At 40.2% G+C, this 23,307-nt stretch overlaps 1 protein-coding gene across 1 annotated transcript in view; it reads right to left on the reverse strand.

Annotated features, from left to right (window-relative positions):
- Positions 1-23,307, reverse strand: part of LOC143640392 (gamma-aminobutyric acid receptor subunit alpha-5-like) — a 70,421-nt gene that overhangs the window by 45,730 nt on the left and 1,384 nt on the right. The window contains exons 2-4 of the mRNA XM_077108223.1: positions 9,767-9,888; positions 7,292-7,359; positions 6,961-7,181 (exon numbers count right to left, since the gene is read on the reverse strand). Coding sequence (XP_076964338.1) covers positions 6,961-7,181; positions 7,292-7,359; positions 9,767-9,888 — 411 coding nt within the window. The remainder of the gene's footprint in view (positions 1-6,960; positions 7,182-7,291; positions 7,360-9,766; positions 9,889-23,307) is intronic.

Genomic DNA, 23,307 nt, shown 5'->3' on the forward strand with positions numbered 1-23,307 from the left:
GACAGGCAAGCAGGTTTGGGCATTTGGGCTTTATTGATGGGTGGATTCCTGGGTATTCACTTTCACCTGCTTCATGGGATGTATTTATTAATTCGGATAATGATGGCTCCAAATTCTTATGGAGTTGTGCACATTCGATAAATTTGTTTTTCTGAAGCACCTGGCTAATAACAAAGGACACAGACGTTTTTGCAAATTAATGAGCTCATCAAATCAAGTGATCCTTTCTATTCAAACATAACTGAATTCCTGGACTTTTGTGTGTGTGTGTGCATGGCAGAGGGGTATTCTGGATCAAGGCTCAGAGCTGAGACTCTAGTGAGCTTGGCTTTCAACCAAGAATGTTGGAACTTGTGGCCCTATGCATGTAAGAGGCTCTCTCTAAGAAAGTCCTTACTCAGGCAAGGGAGCCTGACATGTCAGCCGTGCAGAAGCTACAGCAGAAACCTGGCTTCTCTATTACTATGACTGGATGTGTCCGCAGCCTTTGAGATACTGTAAAATACTTTGAAAGACAGCAAATATGTGTTGGAGATGGTCCATTTACAAAGTATGGGGAGGTCCTTTGTGAGATGTGTGCTCAACAGTCCAAAACTATGGACTAACTGTAACAACTGTGAAATAAGACCCTCTACAATAGATCAAGAATAATTCTAGTCATGACTTTGAACCAAATATGCAAGAAATATGTGTTTAAAATGACTTCATTTATATGCTGCAAGTACAATGTTTTAGCCAAATATAAGCTTGAATCTTTATGAAACTGGCACAAACCAAAGCACTGAGCTTGTTTGCAAAAGAGGAATTTCTCTGGGTCTCCCTTCTAAATCCCTCAAACTGAGGTTGAGCAGAGAGACAACCTCACTTAAGAAAAAGTGGTCTCATTCAGTTCATTACTGTTCATTCCTTCACAAACATGCATTTAGTTCCTCTTTATTGCCAGGTGCTGAGATTATATGGAGTACAGCTGTCTGTCAGTAGCTGCAGGGAACTGGTTGCAGGACACTTAATTTTCACATTCAAAGTATCAGAAAGGAAGTAAGAGAGACAATCTCTACTCCCACTGTTGGTGAAAGTCAAATTCGTACAAATTTTACAGAGAACAATTTGAAAATATATATAAAAGATTTATCTTTTGTCCAATTCCTGGAATTGACCCAAAGCATATATCTGTGTGCTGAAATCACAATATTATTTATCAAGTAAAAAAAGGAAATAGGATGAATTTTTGTTATAGATACAGATACAGAATTTTGTTACAGAATATCCACCTGATGAAATGTGATGTATCATGTTTCAGAACAAACTCTAAGACACAGAAAAAGTCTTCAATACATTTTAAATAAATATCTACCTAAAGAAGTTTTCAGACATTGATACCACTTAAAAACCATAGGAGACGCTGTAGGTGTTCACACAGAAATGCACATATGTATGTATGTGTGTCTATACACAGAGACACAAGCACATGACCCACCCACAAATATTAACATTGATTCTTGTTGGCTTTGATATCATACTTCTTGAATTTTTTAATCATATTATTGTTTCTGTCATTATAAAATAAGTGTTACCTTGAAATTTCAAGATGAGTTGGTTCACAAAAGCAGATTTTAACTGGATATTGGTGTGTGTATGCATATATACTTGTTCATACACACACATATCAGTGTCTAGTTAAAAAAATTCTAGCTGTATGTATTCAGTTCCTTCAAATACATAATCCGTAAACCAAACACGTGTAACACAATTTCTTCCAAGTTAGTTTCTTGGGTTACTTTGGGTGTTGTGAATCACCAAACATAAATGTGACTATGCTGCCCTCCAGTGGCCATTCGAAGAATATGCTTATTTGGTAGCTGTTCTCAAAAGAGTCTTAGACCCTATAGCTCTTCCGCATTGTCAGAAAAATAATTAATAATAAGGCAACACAAAGGGGAAAAAAGTGATTCTAAGAGATTAATATGAAATGATCAAGGATTCCTGGCCACTAAATGCAAGTGAAGTTTAGTCAGCATAACCCCAAGGTACATGATCATTTGGATGCCTCCTATTTTTTCAATGTGTGGCAAATATTTGCCCATTTAATGATGAAAGTCTAAACAGAATATAACAGATATAAGAACTTGTCTTCCTCAAAATAAAAACATCACAGAAGAAAACACTGTGCACAGAAGATGACACAGAGTGGCATTCGATACCTGACTCTGGTATTAGGCTACTCAGTGCTGTGTACTTTGTTATGATGCGGAAATGGTCAACATTCTAGAACATTTACCCAGGTCTTTCCCTCAGTTGGGCAGAGTGAGGATGGGCAGAACAGCTCTTCTGAGACAGACATAATCATGTGATTCTAGTGAAGCCCACCTCCTAAGTAAGTTCTTGCTCTTCTGACACTGAAGACTTAAGAGAGGCCCCTAATGGTGCATCCTCACAAGAGTTTGCACTTCTGGAGAGTGCAAAAGAAATGGAGATGAAAGACAGCCAGGTCTACCAGCCATGTCTCCCTGAGGTAATTACCCTGCCATAAAGGGCTTGTCTAGCAGCGAATCAGAACCCATCTACTAATGACCAAAAGTTCTATCCAGTATCAAAAGCAACTATGAAAGTCGGCCATGGTGACAATCATCCAGCAATATCCTGGATGGACTAAAGCTAGTCTCTTACTTCTCCATCCCTGAAAAGGAGGCCAGGATGAAGTGACTGGGCCACCATGCCTAATGTTTGAAACTCAACTTTGGGGACGGCTTTGTAAAATAGTTCTATTTGCTGAAAGACTCTCCAGGAGTAACTGTTCAATACAGATGACTTTACAATGGTGTGAAAGTGATACACATTTAATTGACAATATATTTAAATTTTGTATTTAGCCTTTTCCTGGGCTAGCAACATGCAGTAACAAACCAAATCACAGCCTCCTGTCAGTAACAGGATCATGAGTGAAACTGACATTCCACTGTGTGCTGCGTTGATAAGCTATGACATTTGGGGTAAGTGCATGAAATGCATTTTCAGCTTATGATATTTTCAGTTTACAACAAGTTTATGGAAATGTAGCCCTATTGTAAGTTTGGGAGCATCTGTACTGTAAAATGTCCTTTTGAACAAATTAATCCATAGCTGGGCACAGTGGCAGATGCCTATAATCCCAGTGACTTCCGAGGCTGAGGCAGAAGATCGCAAGTGCAAGATCAGCCTCAGTGACTTAGTGAGGCCCTGAGCAACTTAGAGAGATCCTATCTCAAAATAAAAAATAAAAAGGGATAGGGATGTGACTCAGTGGTTAAGCGCCCCTGAGTTCAATCCCCAGTATTCAAAGAAAGAAATAAAGACATTAGTTCATATTAATTATACAGAATAGTGGGTTTCATTGTGGCATATTCATATGTGCAGGGGGGGAGCATGGGAAGAATAGACAAACTTTAGATAGGGCAGAGGGGACAGAGGGGACAGAGGGGAAGAGAGGGGGCGTGGAGGTAGAAAAGACGGTGGAATGAGATGGACATCATTACCCTAAGTATATGTATGAAGACACGAATGGTGTGACTGTACTTTGTGTACAACCAGAGATATGAAAAATTGTGCTCTATTTGTGTAATATGAACTGCAATGCATTCTGCTGTCATATGTAACAAATAAGAATTAATAAAATAAAAAATAATTTGATCAATATGATTGAACCCAGAGCCTCAGGTATACTAACCATTTGCTCTACAACTGAACTACACCCCCAGCACCGAATGTTCTCTTTTGGAGGATCCAGTGGGAAATGTTTGTGTCTCTCTTTGGGCTTACACTGAGTAGTTGGTGAACTGTACCTTCAAACTCTGTAAAGAATGACCCATTGGTCATAGAAAATTCTTCAGAACCAATGTTGTCAACTAACTCTAGGCAAATGCTTACGGCTGTTTGACAGGTATATTAGGATCAAATGGCATCAGCAGCTGACTTTCTCTTGGCTTCTTTTAAATCCCCTATGAAAATAATTCCATCCTGCTAAATTGTGCGTATCTTTGAATACTCATTTAAACGACTTCTGGGGTGTGATGGGAATTTTACAATACAAATCTTCTCCAAATACAATTACTCTGAGGCTACTTTTTAAAAGATGGTAACTGCACTAGTTTTAAACATTTCTAGATATTTATCTTAGGCTAAAAGGGCATCACACAAATCCTAGTTTGTTTTACACTTTCATGTTTCATTAATTACAAAGTTTAAAGTCACAAGATGTAGCTTCGTGGCTAAAGCCCTTCTCTAACATGTGTGAGATCATGGGTCCAATCCCCTGTACCAGACACACACACACACACACACACACACACACACACACACACAAACAAAAGACACAATGGTATTTGAAAAATGGTATCAGCTTTTATATTTCTTCCAATGTTTGACATCACAAGTAATTTCATAGCAGATACCTTTGTACATGAAGCTTAGATCATGTTTCTAATGATTTCCTCAAGATGGAGACTAACTGGGAATCACTGAATCAGGGTACCATTGGTATTACAGGGGGGTTTTTGTCAGCTTTCTGTTACTAGAACAAATACTTGAGATAAATAAACTTATATAGAAAAAAAAGGGGTTTTGGGCTCATAGTTACGGAGGTTTGAGTCCATGACTGATTGTCCCCTTTGCTTTGGTCCTGTAGTAAGGCAGTACATCATGTGGAAAGTGTGTGGTGGAGTCAAACCACTCACCTTATGCCAGGGAGTGAAAGAGAGAAAGGGAAGGATGTGGAGTCCCGCATTCCCATTCAGGGGCACACCCCCATTAACCAGAATACCCCCGGCTGGACTCCACCTAACTTTCCACTACTTCTCAGTAGGGTCACCCTAGGCATGCAGCTTTTATCACGTGCACCTTTAGAAGACATTCAACATCCAAATTAGAGCACAGGTCCAGACAGGTGTGGCCCAGTGCTGAAGCCAGAGGCCGTGCCCAAAGTGCCCCATGGTGGGGGTGGGGCACTGGGACACCACTTCACGTGATTTCTATTTTTAACAGGTTCATGTTGCCCGCTCATCATTTTGGCTAAGTCAATAACATGCAGTATCACCCCCTAGCTCTAGCTTCACCACATTAAAATTCATAGCACCTTGAAGAGGAACTATTTCCAATTCCCAAATGTTGTATATGACTGAAAAAGAAAACTCATTATCAACTTTGCAGCTCATTAGCAGAAGTCTCTGCATAAACAACCACTCACTACTGCCGACAAGTTGCTCACATTCTCACCTCTCACTGACTTCCTTCTAGGCATGACACTCTGAAGAGGGTACTAAGAAATCTACCCTACATCTAATAGTGCCACATCCTTCCAATTGTCAAATATGATGGCTTAAACAAGGGCACTGCTCAGACCTGAGCTCAAATTCTCATCCCTTCACTAGCTGTGTGACCCTAGGATAATTACCAAACACTTCTGAGCCTCGCTTTCTCTGAGTGTTAAAGGTCATGGTGTCATCTGGCTGGCAGGGTTCCTGCAGGTCCAGCACATGGTGCTCAATAAGAAGCCCCTCTCCCACCTCTTCCTCTTCTAATCGGTGGCCCTACCTCCCACCACCAGCTTCAGGCAGTGATACACCAATGGTAGCCTTCCAGTGTCTTCCAGAAATACAATCTCTCATTCCACGCTGTTTTGTTGAGGCTTTGCACCTGACCCCCGTGAGTGGGTGATGAGAATCAAGGACAACAATCCACTGGGGACTGTTGTATCCTACGAAAAACACACAGGCACCCCCACAATGATCACAGAGTCAATCCCTCAACCCAGCACCCTGTGTAGACCCAGCAAACTCCTCTGCCACCACACCGGGCTCTGCTCACAGGCTAAGATTGCACTGACTTCTCTCCATCCCCTCTCTTTTCCACGGGAAGATGACCAAGCCCTTATTCTCAACTCTGGCAACATTTCTTAGTTTTTCAATACACTGTGCTTCATGGAGAAGGAACTGTCCAAGGGCAATGATGCCCACAACCCACACATCCATCAATGGGAAGAACATGCACAAGATCATTGTAAGGAAAAGCAAGGTACAAGAAAAAAGAATGAAATGCACTGGTTGTGTCTCAAGACTGCTCATCGGAGCTCCTTATGGGGTGATGACGAGAAGGAGAAAGTTCTGTTGTCAATCAGGTTTGCATGTCAAAGTGTTACTCAGAAGATACATGAGAAAATACAGCCTCCAAAGATGACAAGAACAATATTAGTTTCCACTATAATTACTTATTTTACATATGAAGTTTAAGAGACTGTAGCAAGAGACAGGGAATTCCATAAACCTACATCTATCTGTGTGCTTTATTTATTTATTTGTTTTTCATTTGGCTTTGGTGACTTTTTTTACATTTAAAAAAAAAAAAAAATTTCTGAAGCTGACTTAAGCCCACCATGGAAGCTTTGAGAAACTATAAAGGAGCCCCTCTTGATGGTCAATTTATTGATTTACTGAAGGAGAATGAATAATGCAGGGGAAAAGATGACTAATGAACATTTGAAACCAGAAATACTGAAATTTAACCTCAGCCGTGCAATGCTATCAAAGTTTATGAGAAATGGACTTTTAAAACTTGAAGAGGTTGCATGACTACAACATAAAAAAGGATTCTTTTAAAGGTTTCAATGAAATTTTTATAAAATAAATTTTCCCTATCTTACATTATTATCTGGGTCACTAATTCCAAAGATGCTCTTGAACAAGAATAATTTTAAAAAAAAGTACAAATAACTAATGGCTCTGAACCCATAGGCGCTAAAGCAAAGAAGTGTCATGAGCTGTGGCATAAGAAGGGCAGAGTATGAAACACTGAAACGCACTGCGCAGGCTGCAGTCCTGAAACCCGTCCTCAGATGGATTGGACCCCAGGACCTTGGGACTGGTCGGGTGACCACGTCCCTGCACTGAACCCTTGATCGCCCAGCTTCCCCCAGCCCATCCCCTCGCTCACCGAATGGTGTAGAGCAGAGAGCCATTGTCCTCCAGCCGCAGCAGCTTGTGGGGCGTGGTCATGTTGTGCGCGATGGACTTCTTCCCATTGTGGAAGAAGGTGTCTGGGGTCCAGATTTTGCTGGCAAGGAGGTTGTTGAGAGGGAGGCGCTGCATGGGCCCCTTGAACTGAAGCCTTTCGTCTTTCCAGCTTTGCCAAAAAACCACATCTATAGTGTATTCCTAAGGCAAAGGAAGGCAACGAGGGGACATCTGAGTAGAAGAAGCCAGCGGCGGAGTTCTTGAGGGGACTATTTAGAATGATCTATGTGGGGCCAGGCCCCGTGACCTACCATTTCCGTGTCAGACACAGGACCGAAGCTGGTCATGTAGATGTCAGTCTGCACCTGAGTGATTCGCTCTGAAACAGACACACAGGTTGCTCCGCGCAGGGACTCACCCTGCACCTCGGTCACACTGTATTTGGGCATTTGTGATGTGTTTGGTAAATCCAGAGGACAGGTCAGAATACCCAGTGGAACTAAGCTGCTCCAAAATCTAACACAAATAAAATACCCATCACATAAAGAAAGCAGCTTGGTTGTCATTGTACTTCTGCCCCCTGGACTGTCTTTCTGCATAAGGGACCTGCTGAGTCCCCGAGTGGGAGTTGGTTAGTAGCATAAACATTCAGGGGTAGCTCCAGTTAAAAAAAAAAAGGAGCCACCATGTAGTCTCCAGGAAAAGGAGGAATGAGAAAATGCTCTGGGTGTGCTCTCAGACAAGGACAGCTCTCAGAGGGGAAGACCCACTGCTCCATGGATGGCATTTCAATGGTTAGAAATTTCCATCATGGAAGACTACTGTATCAGCTAAAATTATTGGAAAATACATAAAGTGATACAAGTGGTTAATAATATTGGGGAAAAATTGTGTGTTCTCTGGGCACCACTGAGGCCAAATAACCCCTGTGAGTACAGAACACATTCAGAATGTGCTACATCCGGTGTTAAAGGACCCCAGACTTCCTGATGATATCCCCATGGGCTCAGATCTTTTCTCTCCCAGCGTCTCCTTGCAGTGGACATCTACTTTTATACACAGGTGTTTGGTGCTTTGTGGTTCTGGTGCCTGTCTCCCCACTGAAACATAAGCCCCACTGCACCCTGAGATTTAGGGTAGCCCAATAAGCCCTCCTGTATATCCTCAGGGCCCCCAACCTGCAGAGTTGTAAGGCAGGCTGCAAGAACAGAGGACAACTCAGCAGGTCTCTCTATGCCTTGACCTCACTGAATATGTCCAAAAGGGGCAGGAGTGCTGAACACTGAGGCCTGGGAATGCCATTCAGAGGGCAGACCAGACATTGTCAAGGAGTCTTTGCCTTCCTGAAAAGGCTGAGAATGGCAATTCATGCTTTAAGTGAATCTCCCTTTAAAAATGCAAATATCAGAGAACTAAACCTTTTCCTCTAGAATGTGTTTGCCAGAGGGTGTCTACTTCACCTAATGAAGCAAGTTCAAATGCACTACATCTAAATTGGTTACAGCCAAATGCATTAAACGTGCCTGGAAACTGCACACAATCTTCACCATAAAATTAAGCTGTGCCAGTTGTGCTCTGGAAGAACAATCCATTATCAAGTTTTGTTTTGTTTTTTATCAGTTTCTCTCAAAGCACAGTCGTCCTTCCCTTATCTGTGCTTTAACTTTCTGAAGTTTCAGCTACCCAGTGTGAGCTGAGATTCAAAGATAAATTTGAATCTCAGCTGGGGTTGTGGCTCAGTGGTAGAGCACTTGCCTAGCACATGTGAGGCACTGGGTTCCATTCTCAGCACCACATATAAATAAATAAATGAATACAATAAAGGTCCATCAACAAATAAAAAAATATTAAATGGGAAATTCTAGAAATAAGTAATTTGCTCTAAAATAACTTTTACTACAGTATATTCTTATAAATTGTTATAATAGTCTTGTTATAATACATTATTGCTGTTAATCTCTTACAATGCTTAACTTATAAATTAAACTTTATAATAGGTATGTATATACAGAAAAAATCATAGTATATATGGGGTTTTGTAGAACCTACAATTGCAGGCGACTACTGGGAGTCTTGGAACATACTCCCATGGATAAGGGGAGACTATTATAAATATTATAATTATGGCCAAAGTCAAAAATTAAATTTACACCCCATAAAGATGCAAAGAACAATACTGGATAGAACTGCTTCTCGAGATAAGCCAATCCCAAAATGTTTTCTCCAATATGCGGATGCTAATTCCCAATAAGGTGGAGGCACTAAAGAAGAATAGAGTTACCTTAGATTAGGTAGAGGGAAGTGATGAGAGGGGAGAAAAGGGGATGTGAGGATAGGAAAGATAGTAGAATGAAACAGACATTATTACTTTATGTATATATGTGACTACATGACCAATGTGATTCTGCAACATGTACACTGAGAAAAATGAGAAAATATATCCCATCTATTTATATCAAAGTGCATAAATGCATTCTACTGTCTTGTACAATAATTAAAACAAATTAAAAAATTAAAAAAATAACTGCTTCCTCACAAAGTGAATAGGACTTCTGGGAAAAAGAGTTTGCAGGGACATTTTAGGGAGACCACTTCCCCAGCACTTTGCATCTGGGAAACAATAATAAAGGGTACAGGGTCCTTGGCAAGGAGGAAGCAACCATCTCAGGACATCCAGATGTGATGGTTCTTTCAGGGGTTGTTTGACTCACAGTAACCCAAGCTGTAGACTGTGGTTAGGTTTTTCCTGGGGCCTGGCCGGCCTCCTCCAAGAACAGCACACTTACCTCCGAGCCCAGGCTGCAGTCTGTTGTCATAGCCATCCAAGAGCCCATCCAGGATCCTTGTAAATATTGTGATGTTGCCATTGGTCTCATCTTTTCCAGAACTGGTTGGCATTTGTGAAAAGCTTTATGAAAGAAAAACAAAAGAAAAGGTTAAAACTTAAGTATTGTTTCTTACAAATTCTTCACAAGGTAGAGAAATCCAGGTATCCTATGGCAACTTTTCTTAAAGGTGGACATTGGGGAAAGGGAGCTTCCATACCACCTAGTTACTATTTTGCTGTCATAAGCCTTAGTTCCTGAGTATCCTAAGTTCTGTTCTGGACTAAATGTGCATCACCTAGCATGACAATCAAAATCTACCATTCTTGATTCTGAAGAGCTGTTTATTACCAATGTTTTAGCTATTTAAAAAACAAGTTAGGCACTGCACATGGACTAGCAGAATTTACTCCACTGATAAGGGATTTCATAAATTTGATTTAAACACAGAAAATCAGGATTCAATATCACTAGTAAGCCTTCTTCAATGAGCACTGGGGTGAGGAGGGGGATGGTGAAAAACTTTTACCCAGGTTGAAAGATAAGGCTGGTCTTACTGAGTCTTTAGTTGAATTGGGAGCATTTTGTGCTGTGAATAATACACCAGAATTCAAGTATTTAGTGACACAAGTGATTGAGTTTGTGATATATTTTTGGGCTTCTGCAGCCTTCAGTGCTGCCAGCTCATGGCACATTCTGTGTGTGCCCACACATCAAGAGCCAAAAAAAAAAGAAAGAAAAAAAAAACCTAGAAGAGCAGACTGAACCTTCAGGGATGATACAAGAGGATCATTCTGAGTTTGTTCAATGGAGTGAAGTTATCCAGGCTCAAAAAGCTTATGTAGATGGAACAGATGGAAACCAGAATGATCTGCTTAGATGCAATCCATGGAAATGAGCAATTTTTAAGAACTGGATGGGACAGACACATATAGATTCTGACCTCAGTGTCTGCCCTTGAGCAGATCTGGACAAGCTAAGGAGGTTATTTTGGGGAAAAGAAGGTCTACCATCCCAAAAGACAGTAACATGACTAAAGAGCATGGTTTCCACCTCTGGTTCCTGTAGATGCTTTGAGATGTGCCAACAGCACTTGAATTACACATTGGGCTTGGCTGCAGAGCTCAGAGGACTCACTGAGCTGAAAGCCAGATGTGACTCCCAGAAGCAAGCCCTCTTGGCAACTGGGAAAAGAATGCTCTATTCCTGATGCTTCCCTTAAATACTCAGCTGTGGGGTCTCAGCTGTACTTCATAATCATTGAAATTAGAGCCAAGAGCCACCATCCCTCTGTGGAGGGACACTGAAGTCAAAATCAATGTTTGCCTGCCCCACCCTGTTCATGAAAATTGGTCATTTTCATTGATTGCATTTATACAGATCAATTCTTTACTGACCCTAAAGCTTTTCCTTTTTGAATGACACAGTAGAAAGATCCCTTGATTTAATTTTTACATTGCCATTAAAACACATATAGAAGTTCTAGCAAGCTAAAATTTAATCCTGTTAGTAAAGAGCCCACAGATATTTTATTCAGTGATTCAGTATTTAAAAATATTAAATTTCCCTTTTTTCTAGCATCCATGGTAATTTCACACTTTAGAAAGACAAAAAACTAAGCCACACAAAGCTAATGTCAGAATTAAAAGTCTTGACATCATCTTGGGTAGTGTATGAATGAATGTTATATTTGGTACTGGCTCAGTTAGTTGTGTAATGATTGGTCAAACAGATCTGGCCTCAGGGTCCACTTCTCATGGTGTTCAAATTCTAAACAGTCCATTTATTCAATTTTAGGCTATGGCCAAGTGCCTAGTATTTAGAAGGTACTTGCTGCCTCTTTAACATACAAATATACACCAGTAAAAAGAAAAGCAAATTCTTTCTGTATTCATGGATTCATTTTCTGCTGTTTCAGTTATCTGAGGTCAACCGCTGGCAAAAATAGTAAATGGAAATTTCCAGAAATAGACAAATCATAAGTTTTCAAATATGTGCTATTCTGAGTAGCATGATGCAATGTCATGTCAACCCACCCAGTATCTGAACCATCACTTTGTCCAATGTATCCTGCTGTATATAATATCTGCCCAGTAATCTTAATAATGGCCCCAAAGTCCTAGAGAAGAGATGTTGGCAATTTAATTGCTGTATAGTATTATAATTGTCCTATTTTATTATTAGTTATTATTTTTTATCTTATATTGTGCCTAATTCATAAATTAAACTTTTAAGTATGTAGATATAGGGAAAAAACATCATACATATAGGATTTGATACTATCCTAAGTTTCAGGCATCAGCTGGAGTTTTGGCATGTATTTCCTGCATTTAGGGGAGAAGTACTACATCTTAATGTTTCAAAGAAATTTTTCTAAGCTATTCCATTATCCATTGTGAAATGTTCTTAAATTACATTAGATCTGAATAGCCCTGGCTGTTAAGAGACAAAGACTTGCCTACATTATTGACCATTCTGAGGCTAGATCTGTAGAGATGTCTTTTGAGTGCCACTCTCCTTGGCTTTGTCCAAGAGGAAAGACAAACGTTTACTGGTTCACTAGTTTCAAGGAATCACCATTCCACCCTGAATTTCACTTCACAAATACCTAAATTATGTCTGATAGCAACAGGATAGGATTAAGAATTCCAAAGCTCAGCTTTCACTCACTGGCCAAAACAAGAACAATACAAAAAACAGAGTTTAAATATGCACATAATTATACTTTTTCTTGGAGAAAGAGCTATAGTTAACCCTGTCTTGCCATAATCACTCTTTGTATTTATCTGTGGGCCTGCATAGTTAGAAGCATGGCTGAGGACCTGCAGGGTTTTTCCTTCACTGTATTAACTAAAGATAGGTGCTAAAGTAAGGAACAGATTATTCCAAAACTCCCTGAAAATGCCTCCTAGGATAGGAGCAATATCATTTTATTGTTTGTTTGCTTTTTGTTTTTTCCATGAACAATTGGGAAGCTCTCCACATCCATAGGTCAACCTCAAAAATGATTCAGCCACAGAATATGGTTATGAAGTACACCACATTGACAGCCCTGAAGAGAAAGACTCTTGCTTGATCACTGAACACAAATGCTGTGTTTTCTTAGCCCCCGGCACTGTTGTCCCTTCAGGAGAAGCTCACAGATGTCAGGGGAACTTGCTGGTGCTTCTACCAAGCTGCACAATCTTTAAGAGCTTCCTCTAGGATTAAGAGTAACCCCAGCTTTCTTTGTTCCATTTGGGCTCAGGGAAAGTACTTGAAAAACAAAATAACCCAGACATCCTGGGCTCTGCCATCAGTGAGTAACGCTGAACACAGCATCATGTAATGAGGGAGCCCTCCCACATTCCCCCTTCCCATTGAACACTCACTCCAGTTAAGGTCCAAGGGCAGGCTTGCTCCACTGGCCTTCCCATTCAACTTTTGTTAGCCATACTGAATACAACCCAGGAGCTCTGCTCACCTTTGGGTCCACCCTGAGTGTATTCCTGCCTCAAGGAGAAGCTAAAGGCTCTGCTCTTTGGGGAGTGGATTTTTGTAAGATGTTATTTATTTAACGGTCTTCAACATAAAAGGAATACTTGAAAATTTGGGTGACTCACACTTGATTTTAATGAGAGTTAATTAGTTAGGTTCTCTTGAAATATGAACTATTTCCTTATATTTGCATATACTCTCTTCAAAACCGTCATATTTACTCCATGTTTTCAGTTCTAATATTTTCAGATTATTGATCTTTCAGAAAAGAATAGTGTCATATCTTGATACCCATGAGGGACTGGTTCCTGGACTCCTTTTATGGAAACTCAAATCCATAGATGTTCAAGACCTTTATATAAAATGGTGCTATACTGGCATATAGCCTGTGCATCTCATCCTACGCACTTTAAATCATCTCTAATTTAATTATAACACCTAATATAATGAAAATGCTATCTAAATAGTTATACTGTATTACTTAGAAAATAAAGATGAAGGAAAAGTCTGGATATGATCAGTACAGATGCAAGTATTTTCAATCTGAGATTGGTTGAATTCACAGATGCAGAATCCATGGATATGAAGGGTCCACCATCAAAAACCCATCTATCCTGTTAAAAAAAAATTCTCATTTTTTTTTACATTTCTTTGTGTAAGTATTACTAGTCTATATAAAAGATATAAGGAATGGATTCCTAAACTTTATGGTGATTTGAAATGAGGACTAGAGATGTAGCCCAGTGGTAGATTACTTGCCAAGCTTGCCTTAGATCCTGGCTCAATCCCCAATACTACTGGAAAAAAAGAAAAATGGAACAGCAGGAGGAGGTGAATGAGGTGGTGGTGGTGGAGGAGGAGGAGGAAGAAGAAGAGGAGAAGATGGAGAAGATAAAGAAATGAGGTCAAGGGCCTCATATTGTAGCCTGAGAAAGGTACTGGTTGCAGGATCAGCAGGGACAGGAGTAAGGTGCTGAAGAGCCATGGAAATCCCCTGGGTTTCTTAAAAGGCTATGCCATGGCACCCAGCCTAATGTGAACTTCTGGGTCATTTATAGACTTTTTATGAAATGGAGTGGGGAGCTGGTATCCATGAAATTTGATCCACTAATGGGTTTATTTCACCAGCAAAGTGCTTAAGAAAAATAAATTGTTCAGGAAGGGCAAACCTTTGCCAACTTCTCACCTCTCCCTGTTTTCCCATACCTGGCCTTTTTGAAATTCTGATTTTGAGACTCTTGCATTAGCTTCTTCCTGACTTCTTGGCTCTGGAAACTTAGTTTTAATTGATCCAGGAGAAAACAGGCACCAGTAACTTTTAATCCCTCTCCCTGCCACCACCCTTGTGACCCTCCTGTGCAGCCAAGGTGGAAAGCGAGTGCTCTGGGGCTAAGCTAGAAACAGAAAACTGCCTTGTGAACCAACTGCCAACATGACTCCAATGGCCTCCAAGATTCTCTCTCCTCCGTTACATCTTCAGAGAGGCCCTGATTGGGCTTGGTACATATTCCAGCTCTATGACTACTGAGTCCACCATGTGCCAGGTGTTGTGGAGAGAACTAGGGACCCGAAAATGACCTGCAGGACATGAGTGTTTTCTGCAAGAACATTTTGTGTTCCTGGAGGTTTTTCAGTAGAATATGGTAGGAATCCAGTGTCACTATGCAAGACGTTACAGGAACACAAGGGAGAGAAGACTCAACCTTTGCCTAGGTTCAGGGGAGAGGAAAATGAACCCGAGGCTTTAAGAATGAAGACTGTGTCTCATGTCAAGGAAAGGGGTGCAAAAGGGAATTGTCAACAGTGACCCTGAAAAAAGAAACTGTAAAAAAAGAAACATACCCTCTTTGCAGAGGGTATGTGAGAACTCTGCTGAAAAGGACAACATGAGGATTAGCTCGGTATAGAGTTCTTGCCTAAGATGATCCAGGCCCTCGGTTCAACCACCAGCACCACAAAAGCCAGCAATTGGTGGGCAGGTAGGCACACACTAAACCATGACCTCTGTATGCCATGCTACACATCTAAGTTCTTCCTGGGGGTGATAGGGCCCCTAAGCACTTTCCTGGAGCACTTGGGCAGCTTACAAATGACAGATGTGGACAAGGCAAGACCGGAGGCACAGAGATCAGTTACTCAAGCCATGGTAGTGGGGATAAGAGGTGGGATGAATGAGTATCATCAGCTGGGTTTTTCCCTTCAATCCCTCCTTTTGTCCTTCCTTCTTCCCTTTCTTCTCTCCCTCCCTCATTACTCCCTCCCACCACCAATGCCTTGTTTTTTTCAGATGAGGTTTTATATGTTTCCCAGACTGGCCTGAAATTCCCAAGCTAAAGAGATTCTCCCACCTCGCTGTTCACAAGGCTGGGACTATAGGTACATGCCACCAAGCCCAGCTCATCAGCTGAATTTGTGACTCGGGGGATGAGGGAGAAGGAGGGATCTAAATAATAGGACTGGAAGTGCAGAGGAAGCTTACTCCCAAATAAGCCAACTACCAACACAGGGTGAACTCTGCTGCAGAATTCATTCATTACAGTCAGCCTCCATATCTGCAGGCTCCACATACTCAGATTCAACCAACCACTGATGGAAAATGTTCAGGAAAAAAAAATAGCAACTATACCAAACATATAAAGACTTTCCCCACTTTTCATTATTTCCTGAACTACAAAGTATAACAATTATTCAAACAGAATTTACTTTGTATAAGTAACCTAGAGATGGTTTAAAGTATACAGGAAAATATGCATATTATGCCATTTTATGTAAGGGTCTTAGCATGGTGGATGAGGGTATTAAGAGGGGATACTGGAGCCAGTCCTCCACAGACACTGAGAGACAAGGGTACCCTGGAGAGGGGAGTAAGCAAGGAGATTGACTGATTCATTGATTGTACCAGGGATTGAACCCAGGGGTGCTTAACCACTGAGTCCTATTCCCAGCCCTTTTATTTAGAGGCAGGGTCTCATTGGATTACTTAGGGCCTAAGTTGCTGAGGCTGGCTTTGAACTTCAAATTCTCCTACCTTAGCCTCCAGACCTGCTAAAATTATAGGTGTGCACCACTCTAGGTGTGATGGTTGGGTTTTGTTTTTTTATTAAGATATAAAAGGATCTTTCTTTTTGAGAAACTTTTAAGGATTCTCTGACAATGTGACTGATTCATTTATCCATTAAGGTTAAAATCTCTGATAAGAGGAGTAATGTGTTGTAGATTCCATCTTTAAAGGTGCTTTATTCTACCAAGATATTTCCTTACTATAGTATTTTAAAGGGTACACTTTAGCTCATAATTTCTGGTGAAGAATATTCTTCTGAGTGTTGTCAGACCACAAATTGCACATGTAAAGAGAGGGCATGTTGTATTTCTTATGGTACAATCTCTGCTTATATTGACAGTCATGTTTTATTTACATAAAATGGGATTGATAACGGCTACTGCAGACAGTTTTAATGTGAAATTACTTTGGGGGTTGAGCAGATTGGTTTTATGCTTCACCTTATCTGTCTTCTGAAATTGCATTCTTCCCCCCAGTATTTGATTGCTTCTTGGAAATATATCTTCACTTGTTTGTTACTTGAAGGTCGTTACATAAGCACCTCTAAATGGCACCATTTTGTGATGTGTTTCCTCAATGTGCATTAGGCACTACTTTAGCTAACCATATTTAAAACAAAATGCTATGTAAAAGGAGAGAGGGCAGCCATGGTGGACACTAGCTGGATGATGAGATTAATTCCAAGTTTCTAGATAAGAATTTTTCCCATTTCAATGTGGAAAACTCAAAACTTGAAACACATATTTTATGTGGTTAAATTCCTGTATCATGGATTATGCCAGAACTCTTAGGTTCCTCCAACTCCATGTGAAAGACCCTCCCAGTCCTGCCCTTCAGTTTCCCAGATCAAGCACAAGTCCATCCCAGCTCACTACCTCCCTATGAACTCTCTTGTCCTTGACTCTTCTGTCTGGCTCAGAATCCTGCAGCCTACAACATAGAACCTAAATCATACAACCCTACAGGCCACACTGCACGCCATCCACCCCACACCACCCATGTTCCCTAGCTCAGGCCCTTCCTTTCCCCAACCCATGTATGTGTTCGTGCCACATGCACCATCCCACAGCTATCCCTTGCTTCTCATCATTCCCATCAGCAAGCACATCTGATATAGTACCATGGGTCTTTAAGTCATTCACCCATGTTCCCTTTCAGCTGTTCTCTGTGATTTGTTCCTCTTCTCATCAAAACTCATTGGAAGCGTTATTTTCATTAGAAAACCCTGCTGCCTCTCCTTCCTTCTCTTGCAGCAGCTCTTCTCTGATCTCCACTACCTGCATCCCAAGAAAATCTCTTTCCTGAAGGCCAGGAATGAACTCATTGCCAAATCCAAAGGTCAAATCTTGATCTTCATCTCAGTGGACCTGTGAGCAACAGGTCTAAGGTTCCCCTCCCTACAACACTTTCTCCACTTGGCCTCCTCCATTATTCTCTTCTTTCATCTTCTTCACTTGCCTCTTCCTTTTGTTCTTGCTGTTACCTTCTTTGCTCTTGCCTTCCTGTCTCCAAATACTGTAATATGCCAGGATGTAATCCAGGGAAGTCTTTTTTCTTTCTGTCTATACTCAAACTTTACTCGCTCATCCAACCCAATGGCTTTCCATATCTTCTACCCACAGACGTTTATCAAGGCTATGCATGCAGTCCAGTCTGTCTTTGACCTCCAGACCTCTATTTCCAATGGTCTGCCTGGCTTCTCCACCTCGGTATCTAACCCATATCTCAAAGGGCTTAGCATGTTCATAACCACACTTAGGATTATCTCTACCCAAACCTCTTCTCCACTGCCTTCTCTACTCCTTGACAAGTAATTGAACCCATCAGGTTTTCAGGTCAAATACTTGATGTGGAGAGGTCATCATCTTTGTCCCCTCTTTTCTCATGCCCACACTAACCCATCAAGAAATCCTACTAGACAAAATAGTTCCTCCCCAGGGTCACTATGACCTTGTTGCTTCTTCCTTTTCTCCCCTCTAGCCCCACCCCAGATTCTATTCCATTTTATTTACTCAGCATACTGAGTGAGTTTTAAAATCTAAATGGCATCATTGGCACATTTAAATTAGATCACATTTTTCTCCCACTCCAAAACACTCCATGAACTGGGCCAGGCATCCTGTCACATAATCTGTAGTCCCAGCTACTCAGGAAGGTAAGGCAAGAGGATTACTTGAGGCCAGAATTTCAAAGACCAGCCTGAGCAAGACACTGAGACGATCTCTAAAACAACAAAACACCACTCCACCACTCTCTCTGATCCTCAAGATAAAAGTCAACTGATGCTACAGTCATCACCTACAAGATCCTCTGACCCAACTCCACCCCTTCTTCTGATTCTGCTTTCTACCAATCTCCCACTTCCCCATATCATTCCCCTTGTTGTTCCTAATATGCCCAGCAAGCCCCTGCTACAGCACCCTTGCCTTTGCCACCATCTCTCCCACCTGATCAGTCTTCCCTACAAATAGCACTGCTCACGACCTCACTTCCCTAGGACCACTGCAATAGCCTTTCTTCCTTGCACATTCATTACCTCTACTCGGAATTGTTCTTTGTAGCCATCTTTATAACTCAACCGATACTTATTTCTCTATTACCTGTCTTAAACCAGAATATACCCTCCATGAAGGCAGGCTCCACTTTGCCCCCTGTGAGACCTCAGCATCTAGCATAGTGCCTAGTACATGGTGAGGACCCCATACATGCTATAGTAGCAGCAGGGAAATAGTCCTCAAGAAGCCCATGCAAGGGAGGCTTTGCATATGTGGTTCCATTTATAGCCCTTACTGCACTCAGGCACAGCTGGGACACCACATTCACCCTCTGGGTCTAGTAAAGGTCAGGAGTGGCCTGGTCAAATACCCAGAAGGAGGGATGATATGAGCTTAACACAAACACACACACGCGCACACCACCCCCATGCCCACCTCTGTTTAAGCACTTGTTTAAACATTTGGCATAAGTTAAACAGTTGTCCCTCACATCAGTCCTGAAATATAGGATCCATTACTATCCCTACTTTGAGATTCAGAACTGAGATGTAGACAGGTTACATAACTTCTGATGTCACAGACGTAATGTGTAGAAACAGAGATCACAGTCAGCCATCAAGACTGCCCCAAACAATATTTTATGCTCCCTAAATGTTTGGCAAGGATTTTGAAACAGGAAGCAAACTGATAGTGAAGTGATGACCCATTTTGTTGTTGTCACTAAAACTAAAATGAACTGACCCTGGGTTTCATTAACTTCTAGATTCTGTCTTTTTGATTTTGAAATGGCTTTTAAAGAAATACACATAAAAGGGATTTCTCAGGGAATTGCTAACGCCTGTTTCATAGTATGTCTTACTTTGCTGGGACCTTCTGTACACCATTAAATTTCATAATCCATATCCTGTACTGGGTTTTATTCAGGCTGTGAGGTAGACCAACTGTTTTTATATTGGTGTTATTTGAATTCTAAATTAAAATATTCTTCTGTTACCAATATGGAAATGTCCTTCCCATTCATTCCTTTTTCATGGCACTATAAACATTAGGACATTCTGAAGAAGGCTTCAGCATCTTTGAGATGGACCCTAATACTTCCATTTCTTTTTAAAAAAATTTGTTTAATACTTCCACTTTCCAATGGCAAAAATCAGACGCATCTCTCTAAGCTCTTGAGCCTGAGCTCTTTATATCCACAACATGAGGATTTTGTGAAAATTAAATGGCACACTTCTTAAAATGCATTGTGAAGATTAAGGAGACACACCTATAGACACACCTATAACTCACTGCTGAGAGGGTTTAATGATGTCTTGTTGCTTTCAATTCTAATACTTTCCTCTGAAATTCCACATCAACTGAAATATACATCTATGCCACTGAATCTTTATAAAAATCAAAAAACCCCACATTCTCCTTCTCCCCTTGAACTGAGCCAGTGACTCATTCTGGAGCTGATTGCCAGCTGGTGTCGGCAGAGAGCCGTATCCTTCTGAGCTCTGCTTGCTGCCTATTGGCATGATGAACATGTAAAAAGTTACCTTTATAAAGTATATAATTCAGAAGTATTTTCTATTGGTGCCTTAAGAAAAAAAAAAAGAAAGAAAGAAAGTTGGGCATGACTGTGCAGCCAGGTTGCGGTCACCTACTTGTCTTGCTGGAGTTACCTATTTTTCTGATCTCTAACTCTCCCTGAGCCATTGATTCTGTTCCTGCTGACTGCTTCAGTGCTGCTTTCTGAGTGTTTTCATAATTATTATAATGACTGTTTGTCCTGGGTCTTATGAACCTTCAGCTGTAGGGCAGGAAGAATTTGTCATCGGGGATAGAGAAGAGAGAACTTTCCATTTAAGAAGACATTGTGAGTGCCTGCATGATTCAGAGAAAATGTACTTTCTGCTCTAGTTAAGAGAAGGGAACTGTCCTTGAGTATATGTCTGCAAAGGCCCTGTACATGAGACCTAAGGTCCAGGCTGGCACACTTGTATAAATAAAGAATAGCCCTCTCTGTTTATGTATGTAAGGGACTTCTGCAAGGACCTGCTTTTAATTCCCAATTATAAAATACTGTTTTCTGAAGTCTGTCTGGATTGCACTGCCCACATAATAAAAATCCCAACACATTCTTTTTCAATGGATAAATCTATGAAATATATTTAATGCAATTAAATGAATGGAATTGGACTTAACCTTATGATTGAGTGAATAATCCTCCAAAGTATCTTGCAATTATCATGGGTCTTCCAAGTTGGACAATGTATGATTTTTTCAAATAAATTAATTCCAGTTCAAACTTAATAGTATATATTTTGGCATGACATTGATTGCAATATTGTTTCAGTGCTATTTTTCCTCTCCCATGTACTTTAGGATACTGGTTTCATTAAAATAATTATAATGGCTTAAATAATCCCACATCTTCAACCAGGCCATTGCATAAGGCTGACTCTCAAATAAGATCTCTGCTCTGTTGTATGCTTGATACATGCTCTATTCTATAATTTAACACTAATAGCAGAATTATAAAGGCTATTAAAAATGAGCTGCTGGTGACCAAATAAATTAAAGGATTATGAGGAAAAAAAAAGAAATAATAATCATATTATTTTCAAAGCAATTTCACATTAATTATCTTATATAATTTCAAATATTTCCCCTCTCACAAATACATTTCCTGGTTGACAGATACACATGCTTTTCAAAAACCCTGTACATCAACTCTATACAAGCACAAAACCTTACACATTGCCTCTTTCCTTCCTCTCCCCTTTCTGATTCACTCCTTACCCCCTGCCAGTTCTCTGACCTCTTTTGTGTATTTACAGGTATCAGCATTTCTCAGGGCCTTTGTTACTTCCCTCTTGCTTTTGTTTTGAGCCTGATCACATAAACTCTTTCTTTGGGGAAAAAAACAAACAAACAAGAGTTTACTTTAAATTCATTCCCACCCCTAATCTCAAAGTACAAAGTCCTCTCTCTGCTGGGAAGGAAGAGAATACCTTTCAGAATTACACCCCCCACCCCATCTATATTAGTTTGCAAACCAACAGTAGTCAAATAAGGCAGCACAGGAAGTAACCAGACACAATCACATAAAGTGTGCTGAGTAAGGAATCCCAGCAGTTACTGGCTTTATGAAATCCCCAAGTTAGCTATTTCTCCATCCCATCTTCCATAGCTGTCAGAAGAGGCTAAAAATGCTCATCTCATAAGACTGCTCCTAAGATTCACCTAAAACATAGTCCTAAAAATAGGTGCTGTACATTGTAATCGATACTATTCTTTGAAGATTTAAAGTCAAGCAAATGTTATGAAACTTTGGGATTTGACAAAATTATTCTTACATATGTTTGGGTAAAGGGTAAGTGAGAGGAGCCTCATATAAGAAGAGAAACAAGTAGACATTTGATATATTTTATGATATCTTTTGCGGCTGTTGAAAAGTACATCCTGCTGGACAAAATGTGTGCAACTCGGCTTCCTTCTTCACTAAAAACCCCACTTTATCAAAAGCAGCTGAACACCCAGGGTTAAGCATTAAAAGCACTCCAAGAACCTGTAATGATGTAATGATGTAATGATTTAAAATTCCACTTACAGAGATATTCTCTAAATGAAATGATCTCAAATAATTTAAAATATTGTAAGCCATATATGTTCACTACAAGAAAATCTGTAACAGCAAAATCAGAAACAACGTAAGCATCCCAAATTAGGGAAGTAGTAAACAACAGAACATTCACGCACAGTAATAAATCCATCCCTTTTAAAAATCACACAACTTAGATTTTGCAATAATAAAGTAACAAGTCTGAAAAAAACTACCCAAAAGTTAATGTGCAGTATGATCCCAGCTGTATAAACGTATGCACAGAAACAAGTATATTAAACTGTGAAGGGTGATTGTCTCTGGTGGTGGAATTATGGGCAATTTCCATTTTATTAGTTATGGTTTTATCAAAACAATCAAAATTAAAATCTTCTCCAACAGCTAACTTTTTAGAAAGATTGAGGAGTACCTTACCACTTGCTTAATGTTTCCTTCCAGCACATAATAATTACCTCTCTTATTTTGAACATGATCTTGGAAATCTATAGGGTTAATTAAGGAATAAAGCATAACTGCTTCTTATGGCTACACTTCTTTTATATGTTACTTCCTATTCCAGACTTGAACCTTCCAGGAAGTGTAATAACTTCCTACCTATTTAGTGAAAAGTCACAGTAATATGTTGGCTAAAATATTATAAAGAAACTATATGATGCCAATCTTAGCATACTCTTCACTTCCAAAATATCTCTAAGAATATGTAATATATCAGTAAGCAGACTGACCACACAATGCATTAACTTGAAAAGTTGAATACTTGGTAGGATTTCATTTACACACCTTCCATTCAAAACTTTGTGAGCATCACAGTTTATAGAATTTAACACTTGGAGAGAACTTGGAAAGAAAATCTGCATTT

The sequence above is a fragment of the Callospermophilus lateralis genome, unplaced genomic scaffold (assembly GCF_048772815.1).
Source record: "Callospermophilus lateralis isolate mCalLat2 unplaced genomic scaffold, mCalLat2.hap1 Scaffold_221, whole genome shotgun sequence".
Lineage (NCBI taxonomy): Eukaryota > Metazoa > Chordata > Mammalia > Rodentia > Sciuridae > Callospermophilus > Callospermophilus lateralis.